Here is a 22,289-nt window from a genome sequence, read left to right on the forward strand (position 1 = left end):
TCTGGCCAGGGCAATCAGGCAGGAGAAGGAAATAAAGGGCATTCAATTAGGAAAACAGGAAGTCAAATTGTCCCTGTTTGCAGATGACATGATTGTATATCTAGAAAACCCCATTGTCTCAGCCCAAAATCTCCTTAAGCTGATAGGCAAATTCAGCAAAGTCTCAGGATACAAAATCAATGTACAAAAATCACAAGCATTCTTATACACCAATAACAGACAAACAGAGAGCCAAATCATGAGTGAACTCCCATTCACAATTGCTTCAAAGAGAATAAAATACCTAGGAATCCAACTTACAAGGGACGTGAAGGACCTCTTCAAGGAGAACTACAAACCAATGCTCAATGAAATAAAAGAGGATACAAACAAATGGAAGAACATTCCATGCTCATGGGTAGGAAGAATCAGTATCGTGAAAATGGCCATACTGCCCAAGATAATTTATAGATTCAATGCCATACCCATCAAGCTACCAATGACTTTCTTCACAGAATTAGAAAAAACTACTTTCAAGTTCATATGGAACCAAAAAAGAGCCCACATTGCCAAGTCAATCCTAAGCCAAAAGAACAAAGCTGGAGGCATCAAGCTACCTGACTTCAAACTATACTACAAGGCTACGGTAACCAAAACAGCATGGTACTGGTACCAAAACAGAGATATAGATCAATGGAACAGAACACAGCCCTCAGAAATAATGCCACATATCTACAACTATCTGATCTTTGACAAACCTGACAAAAACAAGCAATGGGGAAAGGATTCCCTATTTAATAAATGGTGCTGGGAAAACTGGCCAGCCATATGTAGAAAGCTGAAACTGGATCCCTTCCTTACACCTTACACAAAAATTAATTCAAGATAGATTAAAGACTTAAATGTTAGACCTAAAACCATAAAAACCCTAGAAGAAAACCTAGGCAATAACATTCAGGACATAGGCATGGGCAAGGACTTCATGTCTAAAACACCAAAAGCAATGGCAACAAAAGCCAAAATTGACAAATGGGATCTAATTAAACTAAAGAGCTTCTGCACAGCAAAAGAAACTACCATCAGAGTGAACAGGCAACCTACAGAATAGGAAAAAATTTTTGTAATCCACACATCTGACAAAGGGCTAATATCCACAATCTACAATGAACTCAAATTTACAAGAAAAAAAACAACCCCATCAAAAAGTGGGTGAAGGATATGAAGAGACTCTTCTCAAAAGAAGACATTTATGCAGCCAAAAGACACATGAAAAAATGCTCATCATCACTGGCCATCAGAGAAATGCAAATCAAAACCACAATGAGATACCATCTCACACCAGTTAGAATGGTGATCATTAAAAAGTGAGGAAAACAACAGGTGCTGGAGAGGATGTGGAGAAATAGGAACACTTTTACACTGTTGGTGGGACTGTAAACTAGTTCAACCATTGTGGAAGCCAGTGTGGCGATTCCTCAGAGATCTAGAACTAGAAATACCATTTGACCCAGCCATCCCATTACTGGGTATATACCCAAAGGACTATAAATCATGCTGCTATAAAGACACATGCACACGTATGTTTATTGCGGCACTATTCACAATAGCAAAGAGTTGGAACCAACCCAGATGTCCCACAATGATAGACTGGATTAAGAAAATGTGGTACATATACACCATGGAATACTATGCAGCCATAAAAAATGATGAGTTCATGTCCTTTGTAGGGACATGGATGAAGCTGGAAACCATCATTCTCAGCAAACTATCGCAAGGACAAAAAACCAAACACCGCATGTTCTCACTCATAGGTGGGAATTGAACAACGAGAACACATGGACACAGGAAGGGGAACATCACACACCGGGGCCTATTGTGGGGTGCAGGGAGAGGGGAGGGATAGCATTAGGAAATATATCTAATGTTAAATGACGAGTTAATGGGTGCAGCACACCAACATGACACATGTATACATATGTAACAAACCTGCATGTTACGCACATGTACCCTAAAACTTAAAGTATTATTTAAAAAAGGTATATACCAACGAAAATTACTCTCTAGATCTACTTTTAGATCTAGTAGGAACATGATTCTGTATGATTCTATCTGCATAAGATTCTAGAAAATGAAAACAAGTCTATATAAAGAAAGCAAATCAGTGGTAGTATGGAGACAGTAGGGGATTAAAAAGGGTGCTAAGGAAACTTTTGGAGGTGATAGGTTCATTTTCTGTATGTAGTGATGGTTTCATAGGTGTATACATAAATGAACATTTATCAAATTGTGATGTTTAAATATGTGTTTATTGTCTACCAATTATATCTCAAGCAGGGGGCAGGGATGAAAAACTATAGGACCAAAAAAAGAAGAATTAGACTAGACTGTCATTATTGGTAAGACAGTAGACCAGGTACCTGACTACTCTTCTAATGAAAGCAACTGGTTTTATTTTGACACCCTTAAAATGCATCAAAGATCTGACAAAATAATAAAGAATAATTAAGCCAAAAATCAGACAATTGAAAGCATGGGATAAACTGAGCACTGAGGTTTTATTTTCTCGGGGGGTATACAAAACTTGTTAAGTTTGAGCCTTGATGTCAAGGCCTTGAGGGTCCAAAATAGTGGTAAAGTAGAAATAAATTCTCCAGCCCTATCCCCAAAGAACTGCGAGGAAAAGTGCCTTTCACAAAACTTGGCACATAATGTACATCGCACAGGGAATGTTTTTATTATTTTATTTATTTATTTATTTATTTATTTATTTTTTAGACAGGGTGTTGCTCTGACACCCAGACTGGAGTGCAGTGGCATGATCACGGCTCACTGCAGCCTCAACCTCGTAGGCTTGAGCAATCCTCCCACCTCAGCCTCCCAAGTAGCTGGGACTACAGGTGCACACCACTACACACAGCTAATTTTTGCAAGTTTTTTAGACGAGGTTTCACCATGTTGACCAGGGCGGTCTCAAACTCCAGGGCTCAAGGGATCCTCCTGCCTTGGCCTCCAAAAGTACTGGGATGGAAATGTTCTATCACATAAAAAGAAGAGGGAGCAGGGAGCTACGAGTACTGACTGAGAAATATATCTACGTTAATTATTAAGAAATAGCTCCAGTGTACATATCTCCATATACTAGTCTTTTTTTTTTTTTTAATGGCTGGTATCATCACTTACCAAAGTATCTTGACCTTGATGGAGCTTACATTGAAAAATAAAGTTTACATTTTTATTGTTATTTTATATATATATATATATTTTTTTTTTCTTTCTTAAACTTTAGGTTCTAGGATACATGTGCAGGACGTACAGGTTTGTTACATAGGTATACGTGTGCCAGAGTGGTTTGCTGTACCTATCAACCCATCATCTAGGTTTTAAGCCCCAAATGCATTTGGTAATTATCCTAATGTTCTCCCTCCCCTTGCTCCCCATCCCCTGACAGGCCCCCATGTGTGTTGTTCCCCTCCCTGTGTCCATGTGTTCTCATTGTTCAACTCCCATTTGTGAGTGAGAATATGCAGTGTTAGGTTTTCTGTTCCTGTGTTAGTTTGCTGAGGATGATGGCTTCCAGCTTCACCCATGGCCCTGCAAACGATATGATCTCATTCTTTTTTATTGCTGCATAGTATTCTATGGTGTATATGTGCCACATTTTCTTTATCCAGTCTATCATTGATGGGCATTTGGGTTGGTTCCATGTCTTTGCTATTGTAAATAGTGCTGCAATAAACATACATGTGCATATGTCTTTATAGTAGAATGATCTATATTCCTTTGGGTTTATAACCAGTAATGGGATTGCTGGGTCAAGTGGTATTTCTGGTTCTAGATCCCTGAGGAATCGTCCTCCACAACGGTTGAACCAATGTACATTCCCACCAACAGTCCAAAAGCATTCTTATTTCTCCACAGCCTCACCAGCATTTTTGTTTCTTGACTTTTTAATAATCGCCATTCTGACTGGTGTGAGACGGTATCTCGTTGTGGTTTTGATTTGCATTTCTCTAATGATCAGTGATAATGAGCTTTTTTTCATATGTTTGTTGGCCACATAAATGTCTTATTTTGAGAAATGTCTGTTCATATCCTTTGCCCATGTTTTTATGGGTTGTTTGCTTTCTCTTGTAAATTTGTTTAAGTTCCTTGTAGATTCTGGGTACTAGACCTTTGTCAGATGGGTAGATTGCAAAAATTTTCTCCCATTCTGTAGGCTGTCTGTTTACTCTGATGCTAGTTTATTTTGCTGTGCAGAAGCTCTTTAGTTTAATTAGATCCCATTTGTCAATTTTGGCTTTTGATGCCATTGCTTTTGGTGTTTTTGTCATTAAGCCTTTGCCCATGCCTATGTCCTAAATGGTACTGCCTAGGTTTTCTTCTAGGGTTTTTATGGTTTTGGGCTTTACATTTAAGTCTTTAATCCATCTTGAGTTAATTTTTGTATAAGGTGCAAGGAATGCATCCAGTTTCAGTTTTCTGCATATGGCTGGCCAGTTTCCCCAGCACCATTTATTAAATAGGGAACCTTTCCCCATTGCTTTTGTCAGGTTTGTTGAAAATCAGATGGTTGTAGATGTGTGGGTTATTTCTGAGGTCTCTGTTCTGTTCCATTGGTCTGTATGTCTGTTTTGTACCAGTACCATGCTGTTTTGGTTACTGTAGCCTTGTAGTATAGTTTAAAGTCAGGCAGTGTGATGCCTCCAGCTTTGTTCTTTTTGCTTAGGATTGTCTTGGCTATATGGGTTCTCTGTGGTTCCATATGAAATTTAAAGTAGTTTTTTCTAATTCTGTGAAGAATGTCAATGGTAGTTTGATGGAAATAGCATTGAATCTATAAACTACTTTGGGCAGTATGGCCATTTTCACAATATTGATTCTTCCTATCCATGAGGATGCAATGCTTTTCATTTGTTTGTGTCCTCTCTTATTTCCTTGAGCAATGGTTTGTAATTCTCCTTGAAGAGGTCCTTCCTGTCCCTTGTTAGCTGTATTCTTAAGTTTTTTTTTTGTTTTTTTTTTTGTTTGTTTGTTTGTTTTGAGATGCCATCTTGCTCTGTCGCCCAGGCTGGAGGGCAGTGGCGCAATCTCGGCTCACTGCACACTCCGCCTCCCGGGTTCAAGCCCTTCTCCTGCCTCAGCCTCCCGAGTAGCTGGGACTACCGGTGCCCACCACCATGCCTGGCTAATTTTTTTGTATTTTTAGTAGAGACGGGGTTTCACCATATTAGCCGGGATGGTTTTGATCTCCTGACCTCATGATCCACCTGCCTCAGCCTCCAAAAGTGCTAGGATTGCAGGCGTGAGCCACTGCGCCCAGCCAAGTATTTTATTCTCTTTGTAGCAACTGTCAATGGCAGTTCATTCATGATTTGGCTCTCTGCTTGTCTACTGTTGATGTATAGGAATGCTTGTGATTTTTGCACACTGATTTTGTATTCTGAGACTTTGCTGAAGTTGCTTATCAGCTTAAGGAGTTTTTGGGCTGAGACAAGGGGGGTTTCTAAATCTAGAATCATGTCATCTGCAAACAGAGACAATTTCACTTCCTCCCTTCCTATTTAAATGCGCTTTATTTCTTTCTCTTGCCTGATCACCCCGGCCAGAACTTCCAATACTATTTTGCTCCCTGTACTATTCCTAACAGTGTGTAACTATTGAGTGAAAAAAGTGAGTTTCTACCTGTTGCATAAAATGATAAAAATCTACATTTGTATTTGCTCATATATACAAAATTAACTGTAAATATAAGAAATTATATTTGTATTTTATAATATTTATATTAAATTACACATAATTATAATATTTATTGGGGAGCTAGACAGATGGGGTACAAAACTAGGAAAAAGACTTCTCCCCATATACCTTTCTTCACTTTCCAGTGTTCTAGGTTTGTGAATATGTTGTCCCTTTGAAATACAAAATTACCTGAGAATAAATTCAACCAAAGAAAGATGTACAAAGGCATTCTGTATAGAATAAAAGTATTGCAACAAAATTTTTTTATATATTAATATATGTAAATACTACTTTTGTGCATTGGAGGACTATATAAATATCATAAAGATATCAATACTTTCCCAATCAATACACAGATTCAGTACAATTCCAAATGTGATTTGGAAGACTCAAAATCGTAACGATATTAGTTATCAAATTTATCTACATAATCAGTGTAGTTTTTAAAAACAGATGATTTGCAGAATTGGACAAGCTGATTCTAAAATTTATTCTGATATGCGAAGGGCCAGGAATAGTCAAGACACTCACAAAAACAAAGAACGAAGAGGACGGATTTGCTGTACCAGCTATCAGTACTAATTATGGAGTTAAACAAGTTAAAATACTCATGTTTTATAACAATCATGGTAACTGCCTTAAAATGATGATTGTTCAGAAAGTCAGTTTAATTTAGATACTAAAGATATTGAGGTTATGTAACATTTGAGCAAGTGCTAGAACCAAAACTCAAGAAATACAATTACAGTCATGTACAGTGGCTCACACCTGTAATCCCAGCACTTTGGGAGGCCAAGGTGGGCGAATCACTTCAGCCCAGGAATTCGAGACCAGCCTGGGCAACATGGTGAAACCCCATCTTCACAAAATATACAAAAAATTAGCCAGGCACGGAGGTGCATACCTGTAGTTTTTATATATTAATATATGTAAATACTACTTTATGTGCATTGGAGGACTATATAAATATCATAAAGCTATCAATACTTTCTCAATCAATACACAGATTCAGTACAATTCCAAATGTGATTTGGAAGACTCAAAATCATAACGATATCAGTTCTCCTCAAATTAGTCCCAGCTACCCAGGAGGCTGAGGTGGGAGAATGATCTGAGCCCAGGAGGTCGAGGCTGCCATGAGCCATGATCATGCTATCACACTCCAGCCTGGGCAACAGAGTGAGACCCTGTCTCAAAACAAACAAAGAAATACAATGACATAACCTCCTTACTTATAACTTACCAGTATTTATTTAGAACTCTCAGAGTATGACACTAAATGACTAATTCATAACTTATCACTATCTATTCCATAATATTCTTTTTAAAAAAACCACATTAATGGAATATTAAATTTTGGCTTGTTGAATTCAGTAGCACTTCCATATTGCACCTTTAGATATAATAAGTCAAATTCTGCCTTCACAAATGCCCATAGTCAGTTAAAAGCTGTATTTGCACAAAGTTGTGCTTTATTTAAACTGAAATGGAGCTTTCCATGGAAAGAACCAATGGTCTCCTCTTGCCTAAAGGAGTAAAGGATGGCAGCAACCTTGGGAGTACCTTAGGGACTTTCAGTCCATTGACTTTAAAATATGGCCTTCAAACCACCTACATTCTAAAGGAAAAGAGGCACTGGGAGGAAGGAAGGAGGGAGACAGGGTAAGATAGAAAGAGGCTGAGTAACACTGACAAATTCTCTCCCCAAGAGGTAAAATTTATCCTAAGTTCCTCAGGCGTGCTCTAAGGGGCAAAATCAAAAAACTTTTATAGGATATTAATACTTGTCAGCCAGAGTATGTCAGAACATGTCAAACAGCAATAGAGTTAATCAGACAGTCTCACCTGGGTGGCTACAAGATAGATCAGCTCCCCAAGGGTTGGTAAAAGGCACTGTTTTAATTTGCTGTTCCTGAAGTTTTCCCTAATTAATTCAGTTAAGAGAACAATTGCCTGCAAAGACAAAAAAAAAAAGTAAATTATTTCAAATGTATCTCTCAGTTCTTAAACCTATATGTAAAAAGCAGGATACCCTGAAGAAGTCACCATTTTTAAGAACTATTTTCCAAATTATTTTCAAAATATGGGCCTTATATTCCTGAAAATACAGTAACTCTCCCAGATGAAGTTTAGAAATATATTCAGTAAAATAAACACATATAGCCCTTTTCAGTTTATAATTTTTTTTTTTTAACCCAGGCTGGAGGGCAGTGGCATAATCTTGGTTATCTACAACCTCTGCCTCCTGGGTTCAAGAGATTCTTGTGCCTCAACCTCCCGAGTAGCTGGGATTACAAGCGCACGCCACCAAGTCCGGCTAATTTTTGTATTCTTAGTAGAGACGGGGTTTTGCCATGTTGGCCAGGCTGATCTCAAACTCCTGGCCTCAAGATCCACCCACCTCGGCCTCCCAAAGTGCTGGGATTACAGGAGTGAGTCAGTGCACCTGACTCACTTTTCAGTTTATAAAGCACTTCCACCGTATCACTAATCCTGAGAGGGAATTAATTGCTGCCCTATCTTTAAAGAGTAAATAGAGGCTGAGAGAGGTTCCAGCAACTGGCCCCAAGCCATCCAGTTCACTTGGACAGCCAGGATCCGAAAACGAATTTTACTATGCCATGTCCCTGGTATGCTCCGGCACAACACAGTTTAAAAAGTTCTTATATTACATTAAACTTTTACATGATTCCTTAAAAAATCAGAGCCTGAGAATGTTATACTAAAGTTGTAATATAATGTACGCTGAAACTCGACAGCATGTTTTATCAGATCTAGTTAATGTCCTAGGAGTCATGCTAAGAAAATCACATACACTCATTGCCAGAGTTCATACACCAGAACACAGGTTAATCAAATCATAGTGCGACCATGATTAGGACAGAACAGTTTCGGAATGACATAGAGAATGGCTCCACTCTGAGAAAGAAAAAAATGTATATAAAATAGTGTGGAAGCACTACTCTCAATGTGACTCAAAGTGTGGTGCACAGACAAGACTATTTCTTACCATCGACAAAGACGTTAGTTTAAAAACTGAAAGTGCTTAAAAACTTCAAAGCAATTTGACAATTCCACAACATCCAAGCATGCAATCACTGGTCTCATTTTGCAAATAAGAGTATGAAAAAGTTGGAGATGCAGGTGGGAGAGCTGCACAGTAGTCATGCACTGTAGGAGTACTTGTTAATGTGCGATTTAACAGCTTTACTGAGGTATAACTTATATAAAATCAATGCATATAAAGTGTACAAATAGACACATTTGGCATATGTATACACCTGTGAAATCATCACTGCAATCAAGATAACAAAAGCCCTCCAGAGTTTCCTCCATGTCCTTTTGTAATCCCTCTTTCCTACTTACTTCTTTCCTCTCCTCCCCAGAAAGCCATCAATTTACTTTCTGTCATTAGCATGTATTTTCTAAATTTTATGTTGATCATATACTATATTAGATCATACACTATATATTCTTTTTTGTCTGGCTTCTTTCAGCATAATGCATTTGAGATTCATCCATGTTGCTGCATGTATCAATAACTTTTTTTTTTTTTTTTTCCAGACAGAGTCTCACTCTGTCACCCAGGCTGGAATGCAGTGGCACGATCTCAGCTCACTGCAACCTCTGCCTCCTGAGTTCAAGTGATTCTCCTGCCTCAGCCTGAGTAGTTGGGATTACAGGTACGCACCACCATGGCCAGCTGATTTTTGTATTTTTAGTAGAGACTGGGTTTCGCCATGTTGGCCCGGGTAGTTTCGAACTCCTGACTTCAAGTGATCCACCCACCTCTGCCTCCCAAAGTGCTGGGATTACAGGTACGAGCCACTGTGCCCAGCCAGTTCATTCCTTCTTATTGCTGAATGTATTCTATTGTATGGATGTACCAAACGTGTAACTCTCACCACTCACTGCCTTACACATAATACATCATCTAGATGAAGTGGGTGAGGAAGAAAAAGGAACCATGTAGCTTCACATCAGTCCTTGCAGCAGGTCACTTCTACACAGTCTTCCTTTTCCTTTGACCTTTGCTGATCATCTACTACACTGAATCATCTGAAACTGCCAGTGTTTAGCAATTTTTTACCTACAAAAACGGCAAACTGTCACCAGCACACTACTCTAAAAGAGAAAATGACGAAAGAAGAAACCTCGAAATAATCAGAGAGGAAGCAAGAACACAGTAGGCCAAAATATAGGTAAATACAATAGGATTTCTTACTGCTATTAAGTTTTCTAAATTATCTTTCGTAGTTGAGCAAAAATTGTAAAAATGTCTGATTGGGTTCTAAAGACATTTAGAGAATACATTCAAGATAATTATATAAAAATGAGAGAGGGTAAAGGGATGAAAAGGAAGGTACATTTTCTACACTTCAACTAGTAAAACGGTGACACCAGTAGACTGTTTTATGTATGTATGTATATAATACATACAGCAATCACTAAAAAGAATCCATACAAAGAGATATACTTAAAAGCACTACAGAAAAAGTCCAAATGGAGTGGTAAAAAAAAAATGTTCAGTAAACCACAGGAAGGTAATAAAAAGAAAATGGAAATGAAAAACAGAACAAACAGAAAACAAAAATAAAATTACAGACTTAGGATCAAACACATCAATAATTACACTAAATCTAAGTCAATAAATCAATAAATTCATACCAATCCTAAATGTGTATCACTAAACAAAAGAGCTGCCAAATATGTGAAGCAAAAACTGATCGAACTTGCACGATAAACAGACATCCACAATTACAGTTGTGAACTTCAACACCCCCCTCTCATGCACAGAAAGACAAATACTGCATCATCTTCCTCATATGTGAAATCCAAAAAAGTGAAATTGATAGACATGGAGAGTAGAACAGTGCTTACCTGAAGCTGGGGGTGGGGTGGGGAATAGGGAGATGTTGATCAAAGGGTACAAACCTTCAGTTAGACAGGAGGAACAAGTTTTCAAGATCTATTGCACAGCACGGTGACCATAGTTCATAATAACACTTATTTCACAATTGCTAAAAGAGTAGATTTTACAGCCAGGCAAGGTGGCTCATTCCTGTGATCTTAGCACTTTGGGAGGCCAAGGCAGGTGGATCATGAGCTCAGGAGTTAGAGACCAGCCTGACCAACATGGTGAAACCCCGTCTCTACTAAAAATTAGCTGGGCATGGTGGTGCATGCCTGTAATCCCAGCTACTCAGGAGGCCAAGGCAGGAGAATCACTTGAACCTGGGAGGTGGAGGTTAGAGTGAGCTGAGATCATGCCACTGCACTCCAGCCTGGGCAACAGAGCAAGACTCTGTCTCAAAAAAAAGAGTACATTTTACATGTTCTCACTACAAAAAATATTAAATATGTGAAGTAATAGATATAACATATATAATATATACATATAATATATACATTGTATATAATAATATACAATTATTTGCTAATTAAATTTTTTATTTCTAAATTTTAAAAAATGATAAAACTATATAGAAAATGAGCAGACATCAAAATAATAAAGGAATACTATGAACAACTGTATATATATAAATTTCACCACACAGAAAAAATGGACCAACTCCTCAAAAAAAACAAACTGTCACAACTCACCCAATATGAAACAGATAATTATTTGCAAATGACATGATTGTCAACACAGAAAGTCCCAAAGAGTCTAAAGAAAAAAACTCCCGTTCAAACTAGTGAGTTCTGCAAGGTCACAGGATACAATGTTAACATTCAAAATACAACTGTACTCCTATATATTGGCAATAAACACATGGAAACTGAAATTTAAAACACCATTTACAATCCCCCCCAAAAAAACAATACTCAGGTATAAATCTAACAAAACAGGTACAGGATTTGTATGCTGAAACTACACAATGCTATTTAAAAAAATCAAAGAACATCTAAATAAATGGAGTAATAGACTATGTTCATAGATAGGAAGACTCAACGTAGTGGAAAATGTCAAATTCTCCCCATATTAATGGACAGATCTAATCAAATGCCTACCAAAATCCTGAAACAATTCTTTATAGATATCAAAATTATTATAAAAGTTATATGGAAAGGCAAAAGAATTAGAACAGCCAAAACAATTTTGAAAAAGGAAGAAAATGTGGGCCAGGCATAGTGACTCAGTCCTGTAATACCAACACTTTGGGAGGCCAATACGGGAGGACGGCTTGAGTTCAGGTGTTTGAGACCAACCTGGACAACAAAGCAAGACCCTGTCTCTACAAAAATAATTTTAAAAAAAGAGTTAGCCAGGCATGGTGGTGCACGCTTAGAGTCCTAGCTACTCAAGAGACTAAGGTGGCTCTCCTTCTCCCTCTCCCTCGCCCTCTCCCTCTCCCCCTTTCTTTCTTCGGTCTCCCTCTGTTGCCGAGGCTGGACTGTACTGCCGTGGTCTCAGCTCGCTGCAGCCTCCCTGCCCCAGGCTCCGATGGTTCTCCTGCCTCGGCCTGCCAAGTGCCTGCGATTGCAGGCACGTGCCGCCACACCTGACTGGTTTTTGTATTTTTGGAGGAGACAGGGTTTCGCCCTGTTGACCAGGCTGGTCTCCGGCTCCTGACCTCGAGTGGTCTGCCCACCTCGGCCTCCCGGGGTGCTGGGATTGCAGACGGAGTCTCGCTCACTCAATGCTCAGTGTTGCCCAGGCTGGAGTGCAGTGGTGTGATCTCAGATCGCCACAACCTCCACCTTCCAGCCGCCTGCCTTGGCCTCCCAAAGTGCTAAGATTACAGCCTCTGCCCAGCTGCCACTCCATCTGGGAAGTGGGGAGCGTCTCTGCCTAGCCGCCCATTGTCTGGGATGTGGGGAGCCCCTCTGCCCGGCCGCCCCGTCTGGGAAGTGAAGAGCGCCTCTGCCCTGCCACCACCCCGTCTGGGATGTGAGGAGCGCCTCTGCCCGGCCACCCCGTCTGGGAAGTGAGGAGCGCCTCTGCCCTGCTACCACCCCATCTGGGATGTGAGGAGCGCCTCTGCCCGGCCGCCCCGTCTGGGAAGTGAGGAGCGCCTCTGCCTGGCCGCCCATCATCTGGGATGTGAGAAGCGCCTCTGCCCAGCCGCCACCCCGTCTGGGAGGTGAGGAGCGCCTCTGCTCGGCCGCCACCCCGTCTGGGATGTCAGCTGCCCCGACTGGGAGGTGAGAAGCACCTCTGCCCAGCCGCCCTTCATCTGGGAGGTGGGGAGCGCCTCTGCCTGGCCGCCCCATCTGGGAAGTGGGCGCCTCTGCCCGGCCGCCCCGTCTGGGAGGTGAGGGGCGTCTCTGCCCGGCCACCCCGCCTGGGAAGTGAGGAGTGCCTCTGCCCGGCTGCCCTTCGTGTGGGAGGTAGGGAGCGCCTCTGCCCGGCCGCCCCGTCTGGGAAGTGGGCACCTCTGCCCGGCCGCCCCGTCTGGGAGGTGAGGGGCGTCTCTGCCCTGCCACCCCACCTGGGAAGTGAGGAGCGCCTCTGCCCGGCTGCCCTTCGTGTGGGAGGTAGGGAGCGCCCCTGCCCGGCCGCCCCGTCTGGGAAGTGGGCACCTCTGCCCGGCCGCCCTGTCTGGGAGGTGAGGGGCATCTCTGCCCGGCCGCCCCACCTGGGAAGTGAGGAGCACCTCTGCCCGGCCACCCTTCGTCTGGGAGGTGGGGAGCACCTCTGCCCGGCAGCCCCATCTGGGAAGTGAGGAGTGCCTCTGCCAGGCCGCCCCATCTGGGAAGTATACCCAACATCTCCAAAGAGACAGCGACCATCGAGAACGGGCCATGATGACGATGGCGGTTTTGTCGAAAAGAAAAGGGGGAAATGTGGGGAAAAGAAAGAGAGATCAGATTGTTACTGTGTCTGTGTAGAAAGAAGTTGACATAGGAGATACCATTTTGTTCTGTACTAAGAAAAATTCTTCTGCCTTGGGATGCTGTTAATCTGTAACCTTACCCCCAACCCCGTGCTCTCTGAAACATGTGCTGTGTCAACTCAGGGTTAAATGGATTAAGGGTGGTGCAAGATGTGCTTTGTTAAACAGATGCTTGAAGGCAGCATGCTCATTAAGAGTCATCACCACTCCCTAATCTCAAGTACCCAGGGACACAAACACTGCCAAAGGCCGCAGGGACCTCTGCCTAGGAAAACCAGAGACCTTTGTTCACGTGTTTATATGCTGACCTTCTCTCCACTATTATCCTATGACCCTGCCACATCCCCCTCTCTGAGAAAACCCAAGAATGATCAATAAATACAAAAAAAAAAAAGAAAATAACACTGCAATGAACATGTAAAAAGACTAAGGTGGGAAGACTGCTTGAGCCCCGAAGTTCAAGGTTGCAGTGAACTATGATCAAGCCACTGTACTGCAGCCTGGGCAACAGAGAGTGAAACCCCCATATAAAAAGGGAAAAAAGAAAAAAAATGGTTGCAATTATTCTACCTGGTTTCAAGACTTATACAGCTACAGTAATGAAAACTGTTTGGAAATTAATATAGTTTGGATATTCATCCCCTCCAAATCTCATGTTGAAATCTGATCCCCAGTGTTGGACGTGGGGCCTTGTGGGAGGTATTTGTACGATGGGGCAGATCCCTCATGAATGGCTTAATGCCATTCTTGTGGGATTGAGTGAGTTCTCACTCTTAGTTCTCAGGAGATCTGGCTGTTAAAAAGAATCTGGCACCTCCCTCCTCTCTCTTTCCTTCTCTCCGACCATGGGATGTCTACTCCCCTTCACCTTCTGCCATGAGTGGAAACAGCCTGAAGCCCTCACCAGAAGCAGATGCTGGCACCATGCTTCTTCTATAGCCTGCAGAACCGTGAGCCAAATAAACCTCTTTTCTTTATAAATTATCCTGCCTCAGGTATTCCTTTACAACAAAGCAAAACAGGCTAACACAGGCATTACTGGTGGGATAGGCACATAGATGAATGGAACCAAACAGAATTCAGAAATAGCTCCACACAATAGCCAAGAGATTTTTGACAAAGGTGCAAAGGCAGTCCAATGGAGAAAAGTCAACGTTTTCAATAAATAGTGCTGAAGCCATCAGGCATCCATAGGAAAGCAAAAAGTGAACCTTGACCTAAGTCTGGTACTTGACACAAAAAATTAACTCAAAATGGATCACAGACTTAAATGTAAAACATAAAACTATAAACCTTCTAGAAGAAAATATAGGATAACGTCTTCAGGATCTAGTACTAGATTAAGAAGTACACTTGACACCAAAAGCACAGAGACATTGTACCAAAGAGAATATGCAGCTACCAAATAAGCACATAAAAAGATGTTCAACATCATTGGCAACTAGGGAAATATAAATTAAAACCAAAATAAGATATCACTACACACTCATCAGAATGGTAAAAATAAAAAATAGTGACAACACCAAAAGCTGCCAAGGATGATGAGAAACAGAATCACTCATACTGTGTCCGGAATTGGTGGGTTCTTGGTCTCACTGACTTCAAGAATGAAGCTGCGGACCCTCGCGGTGAGTGTTACAGTTCTTAAAGGCGGTGTGTCGGGAGTTTGTTCCTTCTGATGTTCGGATGTATTTGGAGTTTCCTCCTTCTGGTGGGGTTCATGGTTTCACTAGCTCAGGAGTGAAGCTGCGGACCTTCACGGTGAGTGTTACAGCTCTTAAGGCAGTGCTCTGGAGTTGTTCCTTCCTCCCGGTGGGTTCCTGGTCTCCCTGGCTTCAGGAGTGAAGCTGCAGACTTTCGTGGTGAGTGTTACAGCTCATAAAGGCAGTGTGGACCCAAAGAGTGAGCAGCAGCAAGATTTATTGCAAAGAGCAAAAGAACAAAGCTTCCACAGTGTGGAAGGGGACCCGAGTGGGTTGCCACTGCTGGCTCGGGCAGCCTGCTTTTATTCTCTTATCTGGCCCCACCCACATCCTGCTGATTGGTAGAGCCGAGTGGTCTGTTTTGACAGGGCACTGACTGGTGCTTTTACAATCCCTGAGCTAGACACAAAGGTTCTCCACGTCCCCACTAGATTAGCTAGATACAGAGTGTCTGCACAAAGGTTCTCCAAGTCCCCACCAGAGTAGCTAGATACAGAGTGTCCATTGGTGCATTCACAAACCCTGAGCTAGACACAGAGTGCTGATTGGTGTACTTACAATCCCTTAGCTAGACATAAAGGTTCTGCAAGTCCCCACCAGACTCGGGAGCACCGCTGGCTTCACCCAGTGGATCCCCCACCGGGGCCGCAGGTGGAGCTGCCTGCCAGTCCCGTGCCCTGCGCCCACACTCCTCAGCCCTTGGGTGGTTGATGGGACTGGGCGGCATGGAGCAGGGGGCGGCGCTCGTCGGGGAGGCTCGGGCTGCACAGGAGCCCGCGGAGAGGGTGGGAGGCTCAGGCATGGTGGGCTGCAGGTCCCGAGCCCTGCCCCGTGGGAAGGCAGCTAAGGCCGGGCGAGAAATCGAGCGCAGCGCCGGTGGGCCGGCACTGCTGAGGGACCCAGCACACCCTCCGCAGCCGCTGGCCCAGGTGCTAAGCTCCTCATTGCCCGGGGCCAGCAGGGCCGGCAGGGCCAGCCGGCCTGAGTGCAGGGCGCGCCAAGCCCACGCCCACCCAGAACTCCAGCTGGCCCGCAAGCACCCCGCACAGCCCCGGTTGCCGCTCGCGCCTCTCCCTCCACATCTCCCCGCAAGCTGAGGGAGCCGGCTCCAGCCTTGGCCAGCCCAGAAAGGAGCTCCCACAGTGCGGCAGCAGGCTGAAGGGCTCAAGTGCCGCCAAAGTGGGAGCCCAGGCAGAGGAGGCGCCAAGAGCGAGCGAGGGCTGTGAGGGCTGCCAGCACGCTGTCACCTCTCAATACGTTGCTGGTGAGAATGTAAAACACTACAGTCACTCGGAAAACTTTGGAGGTTTTTCTTAAAAAAAAAAAAAAAAAAACAGCAACTAAATATGCAATTACCACAGGACCCAGCAATTGCACTCCTGAGCATTTATCCAAGAGAAAGGAAGGCTGTTGTCCACACAAACATCTGTAAATGGATGTTTATAGCAGTTTTATTTGTAATTGTCAAAACTGGAAATGACCCAGATATCTTTTTTTTTTTTTTTGAGACGGAGTCTCGCCCTGTTGCCCAGGCTGGAGTGCAGTGGCGCAATCTCGGCTGACTGCAAGCTCCGCTTCCCGGGTTCATGCCATTCTCCTGCCTCAGCCTCCCGAGTAGCTGGGACTACAGGCACCCGCCACCACACCCGGCTAATTTTTTGTATTTTTAGTAGAGATGGGGTTTCACCGTGTTAGCCAGGATAGTCTCGATCTCCTGACCTCATGATCCACCCGTCTCGGCCCCCAAAGTGCTGGGATTACAGGCGTGAGCCACCGCACCCGGCCGACCCAGATATCTTTCAATGGGTAAGTGGTTAAATAAACTGTGATTCAACCACACCACAGAATACTTCACAGCAATAAAAATGAACAAACAACTGATACATCCAACAACCTAGATGAATTTCCAGAAAGTTACACCAAAGAAAAAAGCCAACCACCAACCACAAAAGGTTACAGACCATATGACTATTTATACAACATTCTCAAAATGACAAAAATATATAAATGGAAAACAGATTGGCTTCGGGGGTGGAGGGCAGCACACACAGCAGGGTAAGAGGATAGGGTCATAAAAAGGGAATATGAGGGATCCTTGCAATGGTGAAACTCTTCTTTTCCTTAACTGTTTCAATGTCAATATTCTGGTTGTAAAATTGTATTATACTTTTTTAAGACATTATCATGAAGGAAAACTGGATGAAGTATACACAGGATCTCTCTATTATTTCTTACAGAGAGAAACTATTATTATTCTATATTATTTCTAATATAGTTTTGATATTTGTCCCCTCCAAATCTCATGTTGAAATTTGATCCCCAATGTTGGATCACAACTGGGCGTGAATCCACAATTATCTCAAAACAAAAAGTTTAATTTAAAAAACTGTCAACCTCATATTAAATTCAAAACCCAGATCTGGCTTTCTGCTTCACAAAGTTAGTGGCAGGGATTTACAGCATTTCTCCATTTTATAATCCACTAGTATTTTGTGTCAGCAAGCGTCACTGGAAATTTAAAACATTTTAATGCTACAGACCCTTAAAGTGATAAAACTGTCTGGATTGCCTCCAGCATAATAGAAATTGCTTTGGAACTCAATGTCTTGTAAATAGACACACATCATATAATTTATTCCAGTATGCCACAGCAACCTCACATCTCACTTGCAAAAGTTAACTTTGGAGAGCAGTAAAAAGTACTCAACAAATAATGGTTCTCCTCAAGGTTATTTGTATAGATTTTCCATTTGCTGTATTACAAATTTAAAGAAATAATAATAAAAAGAAAAATATAAGAATAAGGAACAAATGTAACACATAAAAGACAAATACCAAGGGTAAAAAAATGTATATGTTGACCTAGGTACAATGGCAGTTGAAAATGCCAATACTAAATGAATAAGGTAAAATAGATTTAGTTCTTCAAACTCAGAAATCCAAGGAATATGTGGATATTGTTATTATGCATGTTTTCCTCTAGTCTTTAAAAATCCTCCTGGCCTTCTAACATTGAAATTACTGTTAAAAATCCTAGCATTGAGGCCAGGCGCAGTGGCTCACACCTGTAATCCCAACACTTTGGGAGGCCGAGGCAGGCAGATTGTCTGAGGTCAGGAGTTCAAAACCAGCCTGGCCAACATGTTGAGACCCTGTCTCTACTAAAAATACAGAAATTCCCCAGGCATGGTGACACACACCTGTAGTCCCAGCTACTGGGGAGGCTGAGACAGGAGGATCACTTGAGTCTGGGAGGGAGAGGTTGCAGCAAGCCAAGATCATGCCACTGCACTCCAGCCTGGGTGACAGAGCGAGACTCTCTCTCTCAAAAAAAAAAAAAAAAAAAAAATCTTACCATTGAAACTAAAAGATAAAAATAGGATATTCAAGTATCATCCTATTATTGTGTGTATTTTTTGAAAACCATACATGAAGGAAAATGGGTTTTTTGGTGTTATTTCTAATACTATTATGCTTTGAGGCATATCTATACCATCACTGGTTCTATTAACCTAACAGAAACTATTCTTGGGCAACCACAGCCATGACTGGTTGGCTCAATACTGCAAATAGTAATTTAAGACTGTACTGCCATTTTCCAAACTACTTCTTTGAAATCAAAACCTATTTTATAACAAGTATGACTGGGTGGAGCCAGGCCTTTTTGGCTTTGTCTGAAGTCATCTGATAGATATGAAAAGGTCAAATGTGCTTCAATCTCATATGCCCTGGACTGCGTCTCTTAAGAAAAATACAGGAAGATGATGAATTAGGAAGCTAATTCTAATAAATGTGGAAGTTCTGCAGTTATACAACTAATATTCTAATACTTGCAAAGACATAATTTGCTTGCTCTTGACTCTCAAAATATAGTTGTTAAACTTCCATGTTAGTGGATATACAATTAGCAGTTACAAAAAGAAACTGAATTAAGCTCCTGACTCAGAAAATATCAGGCATTTCCTATTATGGTCAGTGTTTTACTAGACCAAAGGGATGTTTTAAAACCCTACTTAACTACTCCAATGGGAGATACAGTAGTAATTACAACAACAACACAACTTTTAAAATAATTCGGTATTCTTCCCTAACCCCTGAAATAAGAGGCATTCCACAATCCCAAATGAAGAGGGAATTCTATTTGATACCACTTTGCCCTTTGTTCTAAGTGGTTTCTTAGAACACTACTTTCAATGACACAAACAGAGCTAGGGCACATAAAATAAGAACACTGTAAACCTCATAATCCCCACTCCTTTTTTAATCCATGTGCTATTTTATTTGTATTAAATCTTAGATTCCTTTGGATGCTGTATATTTGATTAAGCCTTCGCAAGTAAAATCACATCTGTCTACTTGAAACTTCAAACTCTTGGTTTCACAAGTGTTGGTTAAAAAAGAAAATGGACATACTGAACAGATAAGGGAAGGCCAATAATGCCAGGGGAGACAGATAATGAAACTGAAGAGAATAAAATTCTGTTCTGTAATTAATAACCCTGAAAATGTCCTTGCAAGGTTGTCTATAAGATCTCTTTGGTGACATCTGCACCAAAATCAAAGTTTTAACATTATCTCTAATTCTCTGCATGTTAATTGGCTAAATGCATTCAAACTGGCATCTGTAATTGGCATCTAACTCCTAAAGCTAAATCAAGGAGAAGTAAGGACTGCTATCTTGTCACTTCCCTGTTGAGGCCTAAATGTAAACAAACAATCTGTAACTGGTACATTCCTTCGCTTAAAGATAATGAACTGTCAGGAGAAGCAAGTAAAATGCATAAGTAGATTTCTCATACAGTCTTTCACAGTCATTTAAAAAGTTTGGAGATACTAGGTAAACAAACTTTACAAACTTCCCGGATTTTTTTAATTAGATGTCAACAAATGTCAACTACAAAAGAAATCTGCCATTTTTTGGTCACCAGTCATCCAGCCCCTCTTCTTAACACCACTCAACTTCCTTTTGAGGAAATACCTTTCCTGCACTGTGCCTGGTCTGTAGAATGGCAAATCAGACATTCTGCCCTTCACATACAAAACCTGAAAGGGTCCCGGGCTCTCTTCAGAAACACCTTTCCTCCTACAGTCTGGTACAGTCAAGGGCAGAGCCACAACCTAAGTTGCAGCCAGCAAGGCTCTTGCTCAGGAATCTGAACCTGGACATAGAGTGAAGGAACAGCTGACGTTCACTTTTTCCTTCTAGCAGTATCCCCAAACAGGACTCCAAGAGAGTCCAGGTCCAGAAACCCTCAGGAGCTGCCAGGTCCAGCTGCCAGGAATAGCAGACTATTCCAATCTTCTCTTGGAGCCTTTGACCTTGTTCATTTTCTTCTAATAAATACCCTTTATGCCTAAGTTAGGCAGAATCAACCTTAAAAAGTAATAGATAGTGCTGTCCAGTTTCCTGCCCTTCCTTGACACAAAAACATTTCCCAGCCCCCTTAGAGTCAGGCAGGGCCATGTGACTAGTTCTGGCCAATTAACTGAAAGTGGAAATGATGTATGTATTCCTATGTGCAATTTTCCATACTCTCTTCCTCTGCCTCAGGAAACTGTAAGGCACTATGCTGGATAGAAACGCCACATAAGATGAAAGCAGCCTGGAGTGCTGAGGTCAGCTGCCCACAAAAGCCACCTAGGCCTGCAGCAACCCTCTGAGATTTTGATGGTTTTTGTTACCATAACATAAGCTAGCCTATCCTGACTGAGAGATAACCCTAATCATTCAATTCAAAAACATCACTCTAGCTAGAGGTAGTCATGAAGGAGTTGTACTACTTTAAAAGAATTGCTAATAAAACAGTAAACTATTGCATCCATATCTTAGGGTAGAGGAGCATTTGTATAGCAGCTAAGATCTGTACCAACATTTATGTCATGAATCTGACACCAGGGTTGCAAAACACCAACCACTAGAGAAGCAGCACATGAACCATAGACTGTATACAACATTCTGGAAAAGGCAACGCCATGAAGACGGTAAAAAGGTCAATGGCTGCCAGGGGTTAGGGGAAAGGAAAAATAAAAAATAGGCAGAGCACAGGGGCTTTGTAGGGTAGTGAAAATACTCTGTATTATACTATAATGGTAGATAGATGTTTTAATACATTCTTCTCAACCCAAAGAAATTTATAACACCAAGAGCAAAGCACAATGTAAACTACAGACTTTGGGTTACAATAATGTGTCAATGTAGGTTTATCGACTAGAACAAATGAACCACTTTGGTGCAGGGTGTTAATAGGGAAGGCTGTACATGTGTGAGGGCAGGGGTATATGAGATGTCTTTGTGCCTTTCTCTCAATTTTGATGTAAACCTAAAACTACTTTTTTTTTAAAGAATTTTTATTATTATACTTTAAGCTCTAGGGTACATGTACACAATGTGCAGGTTACATATGTATACATGTGACATGTTGGTGTGCTGCACCCATTAACTCGTCATTTACATTAGGTATATCTCCTAATGCTATCCCTTCCCCTCCCCACACCCCACAACAGGCCCTGGTGTGTGATGTTCCCCTTCCTGTGCCCAAGTGTCCTCATTGTTCAATTCCCACCTATGAGTGAGAACATGCGGTGTTTCGTTTTTCATCCTTGTCATAATTTGCTGAGAATGATGGTTTCCAGCTTCATCCATGTCCCTGCAAAGGACACGAACTCATCACTTTTTATGGCTGCATAGTATTCCATGGTGTATATGTACCACATTTTCTTAATCCACTCTATCATTGTGGGACATTTGGGTTGGTTCCAAGTCTTTGCTATTGTGAATAGTGCTGCAATAAACATACGTGTGCATGTGTCTTTATAGCAGCATGACTTACAATCCTTTGGGTATATACCCAGTAATGGGATGGCTGGGTCAAATGGTATTTCTAGTTCTAGATCCCTGAGGAATCGCCACACTGACTTCCACAATGGTTGAACTAGTTTACAGTCCCACCAACAGTGTAAAAGTGTTCCTATTTCTCCACATCCTCTCCAGCACCTGTTGTTTCCTGACTTTTTAATGATCACCATTCTA

General features: G+C 41.8%; 1 protein-coding gene across 9 annotated transcripts in view; it reads right to left on the minus strand.

The window, feature by feature from the left end:
* Nucleotides 1–22,289, minus strand: part of ULK4 (unc-51 like kinase 4) — a 721,105-nt gene that overhangs the window by 583,886 nt on the left and 114,930 nt on the right. For all 9 annotated transcript variants that reach the window (XM_055109707.2, XM_055109709.2, XM_034956180.3 and 6 more), the window contains one exon: nt 7,564–7,671. In XM_055109707.2, the coding sequence (XP_054965682.1) occupies nt 7,564–7,671 (108 nt within the window). The remainder of the gene's footprint in view (nt 1–7,563; nt 7,672–22,289) is intronic.

Source organism: Pan paniscus, chromosome 2 (assembly GCF_029289425.2).
Source record: "Pan paniscus chromosome 2, NHGRI_mPanPan1-v2.0_pri, whole genome shotgun sequence".
In the NCBI taxonomy this organism is placed as follows: domain Eukaryota; kingdom Metazoa; phylum Chordata; class Mammalia; order Primates; family Hominidae; genus Pan; species Pan paniscus.